At 48.7% G+C, this 15063-nt stretch overlaps 1 protein-coding gene and 1 long non-coding RNA gene across 2 annotated transcripts in view; one reads left to right on the plus strand and one right to left on the minus strand.

Annotated features, from left to right (window-relative positions):
* The window catches only part of LOC115936312 (translation initiation factor IF-2), a 133567-nt gene extending 125566 nt beyond the window's left edge, over positions 1–8001 (plus strand). Inside the window, 2 exon segments of the mRNA XM_055382131.2 lie at positions 140–761; positions 7863–8001. Coding sequence (XP_055238106.2) covers positions 140–487 — 348 coding nt within the window. The 3' untranslated portion in view covers positions 488–761; positions 7863–8001.
* On the minus strand, positions 6152–14612 carry LOC134758086 (uncharacterized). The gene is made up of 3 exons (XR_010132913.1): positions 14350–14612; positions 13405–13459; positions 6152–8991 (listed from the first exon to the last, which is right to left on the minus strand). It is a non-coding gene; the product is annotated as an uncharacterized lncRNA (long non-coding RNA).
* Positions 14613–15063: the final 451 nt, after the last annotated feature.

Raw genomic sequence — 15063 nt, forward strand, 5'->3', positions numbered from 1 at the left:
CTCCACCCTGTCTGACTCCAAAGACCACATATTTTCTACGTCTTTGGACTGGGGCACAGATGTAGACAACTCGAGCTTTGCTGATTGTGAGAAAGGTATGAGAAATGGCCCTGATGGAATTTTCTTCTTGTACTTGCAGGGGAACAAAACGGCATCATCCCACTATTCCAGGGGAGGTGCTAAATATGAGGGTGAGGCTGTCAAGCGGTCCCTGGTGGAGTCCTACACTCACCCGAACAGCAACGAGACAGAGCGGAGGGAGAACATCGATACCGTCATGAACTGGTTCACCAAGGAAGACTTTGACTTTGTGACACTGTACTACAGAGAGCCAGATAACACGGGACATCGATTCGGGCCAGAGGCAGAGAACAGGAAGTTGATGATTCAGCAAATCGACAGGACCATCGGGTATCTGGTGGGAGCCACTGAGAAGCACAGCCTGCAGAGCACCTCAGCGTCATCATCACATGAGACCATGGGATGACCACCATGAAGAAGAGACTCAATGTCAACCAGATCCCTTGTCCAACTACATCAAGTTCAGGGACTGCGTCAAGTTTGATGTTGTGGGCTATGGTGGCTTTGGGATGCCCCTAACCAAATTGGGGAAAGAGGAAGCCCTTTACCAGGCACTGAAGAATGTGCACCCTGACCTCCACGTCTACAAGAAGGAGTTTCCAGAACACTTCCATCTCGCTAAACATGACCAAGTTCTGCCAATCGTGATGTATGCCAACTGCGGTTACAGTATTAGTGGGGTAAGTTCATTCTAAAATGAATAAAGTCACTTTAGAACTAGGAGACAACCATTAGGGAAGGGTGGTTCTGCAAAAATCAAACATAAGTGCACAGCCAGGCACGGTGGGTATCACCTGAGGTCAGGAGTTTGAGACCAGCCTGGCCAACATGGTGAAACCCCATCTCTACTAAAAATACAAAACTTAGCCAGGCGTGGTGGCATGCATCTGTAGTTCCAGCTACTCTGGAGGCTGAGGCAGGAGAATCGCTTGAACCTGGGAGGCAGAAGTTGCAGTAAGCCAAGATCATGCTACTGCACTCCAGTCTGGGCAACAGAGTGAGACCCTGTCTCAAAAAAATATAATAAAACAAAAAAAAAACAAAATAAAATAAAATAAGTGCACACACTACGAGTTGTAGCCCACAGGGTCCTAAATGTTCCCCACCCCCCGCCCAACCAATGCTGCCCCAAATTACCATTATACAAGATTAATGACCAATTCAACTTGACAAGGCTGATTTAAAAATAAAAAGAAGGCTGGCCATGGCGGTTCACACCTGTAATCTCAGTGCTTTGGGAGGCCAAGACAGGAGGATTGCTTAAGGCGAGGAGTTCAAGACCAGCCCGGGCAACATAAGGAGATCCCATCTCTACAAAAAACAAACAAACAAATAAATAGCCAGACATGGCGATGCATGCCTGTAGTCCCAGCTACTCAGGAGGCTGAGGTGGCAGGATTTCTTGAGCCCAGGAGGTCAAGGCTGCAGTAAGCTGTGATTGCACCACTGCACTCCAGCTTGAGCAACAGAGCAAGACCCCGTCTCTAAGAAATAAACAAATAATAAAAAATAAACACCAACTTCATTATTCAAAATTGTGCATAGTGCTTCACTAAACATTGAATAGCAGTTCTTTCATTTTTGTCTTCCCAACAACCCTATAAAATAGATGTTCTTAGTTCCACCATTTTAAAGAAGAAATCAAAACCTAGAGAGAAGTGACTTGAGATTAAAAATGGAAGGTTGGGCTGGGTGCAGTGGCTCACACCTGTAATCCCAGCACTTTAGAAGGCTAACGTAGGTAGATTGCTTGAGCCCAGGAGTTTGAGACCAGCCTAGGCAACACAGTGAAACACCATCTCTACAAAAAATGCAAAAAAACATAGCTGGGCACAGTGGCATGTGCCTGTGGTCCCAGCAACTCAGGAGGCTGAGTTGGGAGAATTGCTTGAGCCCGGGGGTGTTGAGGCTGCAGTGAGCCATGATCACGCCACTGTGAGATAGGAGGCAGGACTTGACTCCATAGGCAGGGCTTGGACACCAGACCAAATTGAGGACTAGCTAAAACAGGGCTGGGACAGAAGCAGCTTTCCATCAGACATGCTCACCAGTGTGCCATGTGAGTTTACTATTGCCATGGCAACACCCGGGAGTTACTGCCCCTTTCCATGGCAATGACCCAATGACTCAAAAGTTACTACCCATTTTCTAGAAATTCCTGCATAAACTGCCCTTTAACCTGCATGCAATTAAAAGTGGGTATAAATGTGACTGCAAACTCTCTGCCACTACTCTCCACCTCCAGGGTAGCCCTGCCCTACAGGAGCAGTCACAGGGCTGTAACGCTGCCTCTTCAATAAAGCTGTTTTCTTCTATACCTCCAGCTTGCCCTTGAATTCTTTCCTGGGCAAAGGCAAGAACCCTCATGTGCTATTGAGAGGTGACAGCGTTCTGGCAGCCCTGGAGCTCACTCTCGGTGTCTCCTCTGCCTGGGCTTCCAATTTGGCAGCACTTGAGGAGCCCTTCAGCCCACCGCTGTACTGTGGGATCCCCTTCCTGGGATGGCTGAGGCTGGAGCCGACTCCCTCAGCTTGTGGGGAGGTGTAGAGGGAGAGGCGTGGGCGGGAACCGGGGCTGGGCGTGGCGCTTGCGGGCCAGCGCGAGTGCCGGGTGGGCATGGGCTCGGCAGGCCCCACACTCGGAGCGGCCAACCAGTCCCGCCGGCCCTGGGCAGTGAGGGGCTTAGCACCTGGGCCAGCAGCTGCTGTGCTCAATTTCTCACCAGGCCTTAGCTGCCTCTCCGCAGGGCAGGGCTTGGGACATGCAGCCCACCATGCCTGAGCCTCCCCACCACCCACTGTGGGATCCTGCGTGGCCCGAGCCTCCCCAGTGAGCACCACCCCCTGCTCCACAGTGCCCAGTCCCATCGACCACCCAAGGGCTGAGGAGTGCCGGCGCTGGGCGCGGGACTGGCAGGTAGCTCCACTTGTGGCCCCGGTGCGGGATCCACTTGGTGAAGCCAGCTGGGCTCCTGAGTCTGGTGGGGACTTGGAGAACCTTTATGTCTAGCTAAGGGATTGTAAATACACCAATCGGCACTCTGTATCTAGCTCAAGGTTTGTAAACACACCAATCAGCACCCTGTGTCTAGCTCAGGGTTTGTGAGTGTACCAATGGACACTCTCTATCTAGCTAATCTAGTAGGGACTTGGAGAACTTTTGTGTCTATCTCAGGGATTGTAAACACACCAATCAGCACCCTGTCAAAATGGACTAATCAGCTCTCTGTAAAACAGACCAATCAGCTCTCTGTAAAATGGACCAATCAGCAGGATGTGGGTGGGGCCAGATAAGAGAATAAAAGCAAGCTGCCCAAGCCAGCAGTGGCAACCCACTGGGGTCCCTTTCCACACTGTGGAAGCTTTGTTCTTTTGCTCTTTGCAATAAATCTTGCTGCTGCTGACTCTTTGGGTCCACACTGCCTTTGTGAGCTGTAACACTCACCTTGAAGGTCTGCAGCTTCACTCCTGAAGCCAGCGAGACCAGGAACCCACCAGAAGGAAGAAACTCTGAACACATCCGAGCATCAGAAGGAAAAAACTCCGGACGCACTGCCTTTAAGAACTGTGACGCTCACCGCGAGGGTCCGTGGCTTCATTCTTGAAGTCAGTGAGACCAAGAACCCACCAGTTCTGGACACACTATGCTCCACTGGGGGGCTCCCCTGCCCTGCATCAATTGCGCTCTGGCCTGGGGGGCAGAGAGAGAGAGATCCTATCTTAAAAAAAAGAAAGAAATGTAAGGTTAAGTGATGCCCCCAAGCCTGCGTGGATGATCATTATACAGAGTACACAAAGATCACCAAAAAATTCACCACAAAGGCCTCCCGCCACTAGTTCTCATTTGCCCATATCAAAAAATACGCAAGCCTGTTCATACAAAGACACAGATACTCGTAGCAAAATTATTCATAATTGTCAAAAGGTGGCAACAACACAAACGCCTATCAACAACAGATGAATGGGCAAACAAGTACAGTCTACCCGTGTGATGGAACATTAATCAGCCAAAATATGGAATGAAGGGCTGATTCATGCTACAACCTGGATACACTTTGAAACCATTAGGCTACGTGAAAGAAGCCAGACAAATAGTAGCTGATTATATATATATATATATATACACACACACACATATACATATGTATGCCCAGAATATGAAAATCCAAAGAAACAAGGTAGATTAATGGTTGCCAGGAGCCAGGGGTGGGGGTAGTCAGGGGGAAATAAAGGGTGACTGCTAATAGATACAGGGTTTCTCCTCGGGTAATTAAAATCTCTAAAACTGATGGTGGTGATGGCTGCACAACTCTGTGAATATATTAAAAACCACTGAATTACACACTTTATTTATTTATTTAGAGACAGGGTCTGGCTCTGTTGCCGAGGATGGAGGGCAGTGGTGCAATCTCAACTCACTGCACCCTCCACCTCCCGGGCTCAAACCATCCTCCCACTTCAGCCTCCTCAGTAGCTGGGACTGCAGACACACCCACCATGCCCAGCTAATTTTTTTGTATTTTTGGTTGAGACAGGGTTTTGCCATGTTGCTCGGGCTCATCTCAAACTCTTGGGTTCAAGCGATCCTCCCACCTCAGCCTCCCAAAGTGCTGGGATTACAAGTGTGAGCCACCATGCCCGGCCAAATTGTACACTTGAAATGGGTAAATTGTATGGTATGTGAACTATCTTTCAGTAAGGCTGTTATTAAAAAGCAGCTTTAAGGGCCAGGCATAAGGGCCATGCCTGTAATCCCAGCACTTTGAGAAGCCAAGGCAGGAGGATCACTTGAGCCCAAGAGTTCAAGACCAGCCTAGACAATATGGCAAAACCTGGTCTTTACAAAAAATTTAAAAATTAGGCTTGGCGCGGTGGCTCATGCCTGTAATCCCAGCACTTTGGGAGGCCGAGGCAGGTGGTTCACTTGAGGTCAGGAGTTCAAGACCAGACTGGCCAACATGGTGAAACCCTGTCGCTACTAAAAATATTTTTTAAAAATTAGCCAGGCATGGTGGTGGGTGCCGAGGCTGAGGCAGGAGAATCTCTTGAACCCGAGAGGTGGAGCTTGCAGTGAGCCGAGATTACGCCACTGCACTCCAACCTGCTGGGTGACAGAGTGAAACTCCATTTCAAAAAAAAAATTAAAAATTAGCCAGCGGTGGTGGCTCGTGTTTGTAGTCCCAGCTACTCAGGAGGCTAAAGGGGGAGGATTGCTTGAGCCCAGGAAGTTGAGGCTGCAGCGAGCCAAGATTGTGTCACTGCACTCTGCCGTCAGCAACAGAACAAGACCCTGTTTCACAATTTTAAAAACAATTAAAAAACGAGCCTAAAGAAAACACAAAAACCAGTGCTAACCGTGAGACATAAATGAGGTGGTCTATTTTTTGTTAACTACCAACTAACAATTCATGGCAGAAACAAAGTTTAAACGATGCTATAGCCGGGCGCTGTGGCTCACACCAGTAATCCCAACACTTTGGGAGGCTGAGGCGGGTGGATCACCTGAGGTCATGAGTTTGAGACCAGCCCGGTCAACATGATGAAACCCCGTCTCTACTAAAAATATAAAAATTAGCCAGGCGTGGTAGTGGGTGCCTATAATCCCAGCTACTCAGGAGGCTGAGGCAGGAGAATCGCTTGAACCCCGGGGGGGGCGGAGGTTGCAGTGAGCCAAGATCGCACCATTGCACTCCAGCCTGGGCGACAGAGAGAAACTCCATCTCAAAAAATAAATAATTAAATAAATGATGCTATAAACCTCATGTGAGGGAAGACTGCCCCAGGTACAGCTTGAAGAACCCTTGCTGTGAATAGGGGCCAAATGCGATAATTCTGTTTGCAACTTGCTTCATGTTAGCTTGTTGCAACTCCAGAGTGTAACAGGTATGAGAAAACTCATGGGGTTACTGTTTAATGTTGGTGGAAATATTCACATTAAAATACAATGGTTTATCACCTAAGGTATATTTTATCCCTCAAGTGGCCCGGAACACTGTGATTACTGCACACCAATAGCACGCCCATAGCTAAGGCCTTGCCAAGGAGAAATTCCGCAGTCACCTGGCCTATTTGTAAACCTGGTTTATGATGTTTTGTAACAGGATATCTTGACAGTAGCATGAGGACATTTAATGAGACAAGAACATTCCCCACTGACCAACCAGATAGTTTGAGGGAACAGGATGCTGTGCTCAGTTTAATCTTCTGCTGAACCGATCATTAGGCAGAAAATCCTTTGAGTCAATGCCTCTCATTGAATCCACTTCTCATCCTGTCCACCTGCCTGCTTTGCAGTGCAGAGTAAAGTGGGCCTTCCTTGACTCTCTTCAGGGACCAATGTGCTTGAGGCCATCATGAGGACATTCTTTTTTTTTTTTTTTTTTTTAAGAAAGTCTCACTCTGTCACCCAGGCTGGAATGCAGTGGTGTGATCTCAGCTCCCCACTGCAACCTCTGCCTCCCAGGATCAAGTGATTCTCCTGCCTCAGCCTCCTCAGTAGCTGGGATTACAGGCACACGTCACTAGGCCCAGCTAATTTTTCTATTTTCTGTAGAGACAGGGTTTCACCATGTACGCCATGCTGGTGTCGAACTCGTGACTTCAAGTGATCCACCTGCCTCAGCCTCCCAATGCGCTGGTATTACAGGTGTGAGCCAACGTGCCGGCTGAGGGCTTTCATTCTTGATGGACCACTCCATAGCCTCAGAGACAGTCGGACTGGTTTCTTCAACCAGAGCGGAGCAGACAGGCAATTTCTGTATCCACCAGGACAAATATTAGACCAACTCTTCAATGTACAGAGAGCATCACATTTCTTATATGCTAGAATATCTGTTGGTCTAAAATATAAATAAATAGTATTGTAGCCAGCCACAGTGGCTCATGCCTATAATTCCAGAGCTTTGTGGGGCTGAGGCAGGAGGTTCACTTGAGGTTGAGTTTGAGACCAGCCTGGGCAACATAGCAAAACAGCCCGCCCCTCACCGCCACCTGCCATCTCTACAAAAATTAAAATAATTAGCTGGGCATAGTAGTGTGGGCCTGTTGTCCCAACTACTTGGGAAGCTGATGTGGGTGGATTGCTTGAGCCCAGGAATTTGAGGCTGCAGTGGGCTACGACTGCATCACTGTACTCCAGCTAGACCTTGTCTCAAAAAAAAAAAAAAGTGTTGCAATTGACATTTCTTTATCATTTGAAAAGAGGGAGAGACAAGAAAGGTTTTTGGCATTTATCAAGCAATTACCCAGAATCCTCATCCCATCCTACCCCCACCCTTCCCCTAAAAATGTATGTATGTGTATTTATACCATAAAAAATACATCTATTTGGCTCTGGAACCGGATTGCTTGGGTTCAATTACCTGATCTAGCATTTGCTCCTGTTGATTCAGTGCAGACAAGCTCTGTAACTCAGTTTCCCCAGCTGTAAAATGGGGAATGGCGCCTTTACTGGGCTGCCATGAGGGTAAAGGAGGGAACGTATATTTATGAAGCATTCAGAACAATTCATGATACATAGTAAGCTCCATATATTTGAGCTTATTATTACTGTCAGTACTATTATCATCATCTTGCTGTTTCCAATGGGTACGCTTTCTACGTTCTCTTTCTTAAAGACCTTTAAATCCTTGGTATTCTCTCCACCACCACAGAGAGCAGTGTCCTTGTAGTTTAAATTCTCAAAGACTTCATGGATCCAACAAGCATGACATTAACTAAGGGACAGTTTTCTTTCAGCGGATTGGAATCTAAAATGGCTTTTTTATTGTTATTATTTTTCAGAGAATTATAATGTGTTTCAACAAAGGCAGCCATGGCTTTGATAATGTCCTCATGGATATGAAGACCATATTCAGAGATTTCGGGCCAGATTTCAAGAGGAATCGCCTGGCCGAGCCTTTTAACAGCATCCACATCTACCCATTCGTGTGTAAGCTCCTGGGAGTCACCCCCAAACCCACAACGGCTCCCTGGCAGTCACCCAGGAAATGCTTATGAGCTCTTACGACCAGCAGCCAGGTGAGACACAAAAACAGCTGCCAGAAAACTGTCAGCAGAGTCTGCTCTGTCCTGAGATAGAAAAGAATCAAAAAGTGGTCTCATGGTGGGGAGGAGGGAATTCAAGCAGAACAATCCTGTTTCCCAGCAGCTTTGGAGCCCCAGGAACAAGATTCCAACAGCTCCAAACAGATAGCACGCGAGGTAGGGAATCCCTCGACCTGCTGGTAACATTTGACATAGTGCCTTTTAGGCAAAGGGAAGTTGCTCTATAGAGAAAGTCGGGCTGTAATCCTTCCGGTCCTAAGGAAATCACTGTGTACAGACTGCCCCCAAGATGCCCCTTCCAGATACGGAAATCTGCCCTCCTTCAATAGCACAGAAATCTCTTCATAGGGGAGAAGCAAAACCCTGCTGTTCACTCGATGCTGAAAAAAGGAGAGGGGAGAGTCTGAAACGAGATTGCAAATTCTCAAGACTTCAAACCCCTTCAATCTGGGTAATACAAACGAAGAATAAAATCATCTCAGAATTTGTTGTTGCCTTCTTTTGTGGGTTGTTTACAAACACTGGCTATCTTTCCTTTTGCCAGGAGAGACTTGGATACTGTCCAGTGATCTAACGAGCGCTTAAAGCAATTACATGCAAAAAGGAGCGTGTAATGAACCACCTGGGCACCGTGGTTCATACTTGGGACTTTGGGAGGACGAGGTAGGAGGATCACTTGGGGCCAGGAGCTTGAGACCAGCCTGGGCAACATAGTGAGACCCTGTCTCTACAATAAATTAGCTGGATGTAGTGTCACATGTCTGTAGCCCCAGCTACTGGGGAGGCTGAGGCGGGAGGATCGCTGGAACCCAGGAGTTTGAGGCTGCAGTGAGCTGTGATTGTACTACGGCACTCCGATTCCTGCCTTAAAAAAAAAAAAAAGGAAAAGAAGGGAGGGCAGGGGTGATATACATCCTTTCTCTTCTTGTAAGCCACTGCCCATGATCTCCTTGTGAAGATACAGAAAGCAGTTCCTTTTGTAGAAAACTAATTAAATGAATGACCAATTCACCAAATTATGGAGGATTTTTCTTCTTTTTAAGTTTTGGAGTTTTGCTACAACTATTTTGTAGCCCCTCCCCTGTCCCACATCCCACTGGGAGCCTGGGATAAGCTGCATCTGACTGTCAGTTACTGATAAGCAGGACATCCCACAGATTTTCAGCGAATTGGCTTTAAGCAAATTGATCATTTGGCAAAGTGGTCATTAGGCATATGAGTCATTTGGCGAAGAGGTCATTTAGTAAATCGGCTTTCTTCAACGACTTCCCCTATGAGATTTCTCTAGAGTGAGCATTTTCTTGGGTTAAATGTACACTTCATTTCCATAATTAATACTCACTAGCGGCTAGATGGGAAACTTCCCAGGGAAACAGGAGCAGCCAGAACAGCCTCTTAATAATCAGACAATTAAAAACCCTCTGGTTTCTTAACAGGAGCGGAGGTGCAGAGGGCATCTGCTCTGCAAGGCGCAGTGATCGGGCTCAGCATTGTCACAGGAGCTCTTGCGGTTCTGTTTGTTGCTAGTGTGACATACACAGCAATTCGATGGAAAAAGGACTGAGTGGTCTTTGGGTCTCCCGTAGTTGATCATCATATGTCTTGATAACCCATGACAACTCCTTGCCACATGCCACGGGAGGTCCAGCACTCCAAGAACCCAGCAGCCAGGGCCGGCTTCATGGGCTTGCAACCTGGACAGTCCCACAGGGACACAGAAGAGTCCCCACTGTGGTTTAATAATCTGCCATCACCATCTTGAAATTCTTTATTTTTTAACAAGGGTGGCCAGGGATAGTGGCTCATGCCTGTAATCCTAGCACTTTGGGAGGCCAAGGCAGGCAGATGGCTTGAGCCCAAGGAGTTTGAGACCAGCCTGGGCCACATAGCAAGACCCCATCTCTACAGAAAATACAAAAATTAGCCAAGTGTGTAGTCCCAGCTACTTGGAGGCTGAGATGGGAAAATTACTTGAGCCGAGGGAGGTCAAGGCTGCAGGAGCTGAGATTGTACCACTGCACTCTAGCCTGGATGACACAGCGGGATCTTGTCTAAAAAAAAACCACAAGACCGGGCACGGTGGCTCATGCCTGTAATCCCAGCACTTTGGGAGGCTGAGGCAGGCGGATCACTTGAGGTCAGGATTTTGAGACCAGCCCGGCCAACATGGTGAAACCCCATCTCTACTAAAAATACAAAAATTAGCTGGACAAGGTGGCGCATGCCTGTCATCCCGCTACTCAGAAGGCTGAGGCAGGAGAATAGCTTGAACCTGGGAGGAGGAGGTTGCAGAGAGCGGAGGTTGTGCCACTGTACTCCGGCCTGGGGCACAAGAGTGAAACTCCAACTCCAAAAAAAAAAAAAAAAAAAAAAAACCATAACAACGAGGGCCCTGCATGTGGCTGAAAACAACAGAAATGTATTGCCTCGCAGGCCTGGATGCTAGAAGCCCAAAATCAAGGTGTCGGCCGGGCTTCGCTTCCTCTGAAACATGTAAGACAGAATACTGCCTTGCCTCTTCTGGCTTCTGTTGGCCGCTGGCAATGCTTGGTGTTCCTTGTAGATGCATCGCTCCAATCTCTCCTCCCTCATGACATGGCTGCCATCTCCCTGTGTCTCTGTCTTCACCTGACATTCTCCTCTCTTATTTTATTTTTTTGAGATGGAGTTTCCCTCTGTCACCCAGTCTGAAGTGCAGTGGCACAATCTTGGCTCACTGCAACCTCCGCCTCCTAGGTTCTGGTGATTCTCCCACCTCAGCCTCCTGAGTAGCTGGGATTACAGGCACCCGCCACCACGCAGTGCTAATTTTGTGTTGTTAGTAGAGATGGAGTTTCACCATGTTGGCCAAGCTGGTCTCGAACTCCTGACCTCAAGTGATCCGCCCACCTCACCCTCCCAAAATGTGCTGAGATTACAGGCATGAGCCACCATGCCCAGCCCTCATTCTCTCCTTTTATAAGGACACCAGTCATTGCATCTGCCTCCTCACCAGCAGCCCCCAATCCAGTATGACTCATCATTACTTGATTACATCTACAAATACCCTATTTCCAAATAAGGTCACATTCCTGGCTACGGAGGATTAAGATTTCCAATTTTTTCCCTGACTCAATTGTTTTTGAGTCAGGGCCTCACCCTATCACCCAGGCTGGAGCACAGTTATGTCATTATAGCTCACTGCAGCCTCAAACTCCTGGGCTCAAGGGATCCCCTGACCTCAGCCTTCCAAGTGGCTGAGACCACAGGAGCACACCACCATGCCCAACTATTTTTTTTTTTTGTACAGATTAGGTCTCACTCTGTTGACCAGGCTGCTTTCCTGACCTCAAGTGATCCTCTTGCCTTGGCCTCCCAAAGCACTGAGATTACAGGCGTTATCCCGTGCCTGGCCCTCTTTCTACACCTCAATCATTGTATCATTAGCCTGAGCTGCCCATATTCCTTATTCTGCCCATCCCTGACCAATCTCCTCCTTTAACATAACTTCCATCTCAATATCATGGGGCCTGCTGGGCACTGCAAACAGCCTAAGGAAAGCGGAAACTTTACTTAACCTTAAATTCTATTACAAAGTCCACATTGAACGTAATTTATATTTGAACTGTAAAATTTTCTGTAAGTTGAAACATGACCTATAAAGGTCTCTACATCCTGAAGCAACGTTTTAGAAAGAAATCAATTGGTCCTTTTCTGCAGAAACCATTAACCATAGGAGAGATAAAGGAAAAACTTCAATGTACTGATTGAACTTCCATGCCCATAGCTTAATTTCTAAAAGGCAACCATTCCATACTGTTAAACTGCCTTAGGTTGTTATTACTGTTATTAAAGAGACCCTCAAAGCCAGAAGATGAATCTTGACTGTAGTTCTTGCATGTATACGCACACTCTTGCAACTGAAACCACTCAGATTGTCCTAATGCTCTTCCCCATAGTAACACCACCTGGAACTTTACGTTTGGTTTTAAGCATCAGTCCTAATCTTCACTTGCACCCGAACACACTGCACCTGTGAGAGCCACGTGACATTAAAAAAATCCCTTCAGTGAGGCTGGGCATGGTGGCTCACGCCTGTAATCCCAGCCCTTTGGGAGGCCAAGGCAGATGGATCATGAGGTCAAGAGATTGAGACACTCCTGGCCAACATGGTGAAACCCTGTCTCTACTAAAAATACAAAAATTAGCTGGGCGTGGTGACGCATGCCTGTAGTCCCAGCTACTCGGGAGGTTGAGGCAGGAGAATCACTTGAGCCTGGGAGGCAGAAGTTGCAGGAGCCGAGATCATGCCACTGCACTCCAGCCTGGCAACAGAGGGAGACTCTCTGAAACAAAAAAATCCCTTCAGTGCCTTGATCCTTCCAGATTCAGATCCAAGATAGATGACATTTGGCCCTCATCCGAGCCCGCACACCAAGATAAAGATTTCTTCTGGCCGGGCGTGGTGGTTCACGCCTGTAATCCCAGCACTTTGGGAGGCAGAGGCGGGCGGATCACCTGAGGTCAGGTATTTGAGACCAGCCTGGCCAACGTGTTCAAACCCTGTCTCCACTAAAAATACAAAAATGGCCCGGCATGGTGGCTCACGCCTGTAATCCCAGCTACTTGGGAGGCTGAGGCAGGAGAATTGCTTGAACCCGGGAGGTGGAGGTTGCAGTGAGCCGAGATCGCGCCATTGCACTCCAGCCTGGGCAACAAGAGAGTGAAACTCCGTCTCAAAAAAAAAAAAAGAAGAAGAAAAGATTCCTTCTGTGTGCATGGCTCAGCTCTGTGGTCCGCTAGGGTCCTTCCTCAATCCGCTTCCAATCTATGGAATCAGGAAAGACTGAACAAACCTAGATTTATTAATATTTTTGTATAACATAATACAGTGTTACTTATTATAGCATTGACCGTATATGTCCTTTTGCTCCTTGGAGGAAAGGCAATTAATAGCTATTATGTGAGTTAATAAAATAAGCCCAGGATTTATGAGTGTAACTAACCTGTTCCCGTTGGTTTTCCTTGTCTCCTGCGGGCAGAGAGCTGATTAAAACAGCAAAAGCAAAGCAGTGCCCCTGGCCCAGTTCTGAAGCCAACCTTCCTTAACCACCCAGACCCATCCCTGGTTAGGACTTGCTGTGGATTCTCAGGTGACTCCATCTCAGGATACAGGGACTGAGAGGGTGTATGCAATATCTCAGACCCAGAAACTGTTGATTCTGTCTAAAAACACAGCAATAACCACATCCCACCCTCTTGATTTAAATGAAAGTGTTTGGCGGAATAAAAGACGAACCTTTTTTTTTCTTTGTCAGATCTTGCGCTCATTTGGTTCTGGTGGGGAACAACAGCTGTGAGAGAACAAGTGTATTCAATTAGAATTAATTACCCCTCTTATTCTCACGGCTGAGCAGGGCTCAAGTGCCTCTCATCTGAAAGAGGTAATAAGATTTAATCTGTCTCCTCATCTACCTTCTGCAAGTATACTTAACAAATTAGCTCTCGGGACTCTTCCAAATGGAGTTTTATGAGAGATTTGCTAAGGTAAACATTTTAGACTTTGAACGCAATTCAGATTTCAGGGGCAGTACTGAAATCTGAACTGTGTTGCTAACTGTCCTGCCTTTCAACTGAAGACACAATAACTTTGAACTAAAATAATTATATTTTTGTTGTTTTCCACTGTGTCCCCACGTCTATATCACAACCACCCCCAATCCCGCCCCCCAGGAGCTAACTCCTCCTTCCTGTCCCTGCAAGATCAAAACTCCTCCTGGAAGCCCTGCTAGCTCTGTCTGCTCGCCTTCGTGGCAGATATAGCTATTGTACTTTCATGCTCATTTGTGTGGTAAGTACTTCAATGTCCACTTCTTCCACGAGCCCCTGAGCCCCTGAGCCCCTGGAGGGCCTGGACCATACCTAGTTTTTCTCACTGTTACACCTCCCTTGCCAGAGACATGGTAGGCGCTTAATAAGTATATGGTGAACGGATGGCTTGTTTGGTGACAGTCCAAAGGCTGGGGGACAGAGGGAAAGCTCCCTCCTATCGGGCCCCAGACAGGTGGCGCTGATGGAGAGGAGGCTAACGCCTCCAGGACCGAAGCGCGCACCCGTAAGGCCCCTGCCAAAAAGACCTTCCTGAAGGCGGAGGAACTGCGAGAGTGCCTACGTTGGCCCAAGGCCTGATCCGACGGTCCCAGGGACCCTCGCCATAACCGGCCCCACCTCCTGGGCCCCAAACCTGGACTCAACCCCGCCCGAAGCTCCGGATCCTGGGGCCCGCCGCTGGCCCCGCGTCAGCAGACCGTGGGCTCGCTCCTGGGCCTGCCTCAAACCCTCCGCAGGTAACGCCTCCCGAACTTGAGCCACACTCCAATCCCCTCCTCAAGCCCCTCCCCGTTTCTCACACCCTGGACCCCTCGCTCCGTCTCGGCCCCGCCCCAAGCCCAGCTCCCTCTTGGCCCCTGAGCCCAGCCCCGATCCGCCTCCCAGTCCCTTGGTCCCTCCCGACACCGGACCTTCCCTAAGCTCCGCCGCCCAGGGCCCGCCTCCTGAGCGCAGCCCGCAGCCCGGACTCAGCCCTGCCTCCCGGACCCTGGGCCCCTCCCCACGTCGGCCCGTCCTAAGATCCGCCTCCCAGAGTTCGAGTAGCGCCTGGCAACGTGCTACGACATAGTCAACGCCCCGCCCTGGCCCCGCCTCCTGAGCCCTTCTCTGGGTCTGGCCTTAGCCCCGCCCTAAGACCTGTCTCCTGGGCTCTGCTCCGAGTCTCGCCTCCTGAACCCAATCATCGTTTACCCCCACCCTAACGCCCGCCTCCAGGACTCTAATCCTGCCCCCACGCAAGGCCCCGCCTCCAGGACTCCTCCAACCTGGACGCTTCCGAAGCCCCGCTTCCAGGATCGCCCTGTCCTGGCCCCGCCCCAGGACCCGCCAACCTGAACTCTCCCCAGGA

Source organism: Gorilla gorilla, chromosome 2 (genome assembly GCF_029281585.2).
Source record: "Gorilla gorilla gorilla isolate KB3781 chromosome 2, NHGRI_mGorGor1-v2.1_pri, whole genome shotgun sequence".
Classification (NCBI taxonomy): Eukaryota; Metazoa; Chordata; class Mammalia; order Primates; family Hominidae; genus Gorilla; species Gorilla gorilla.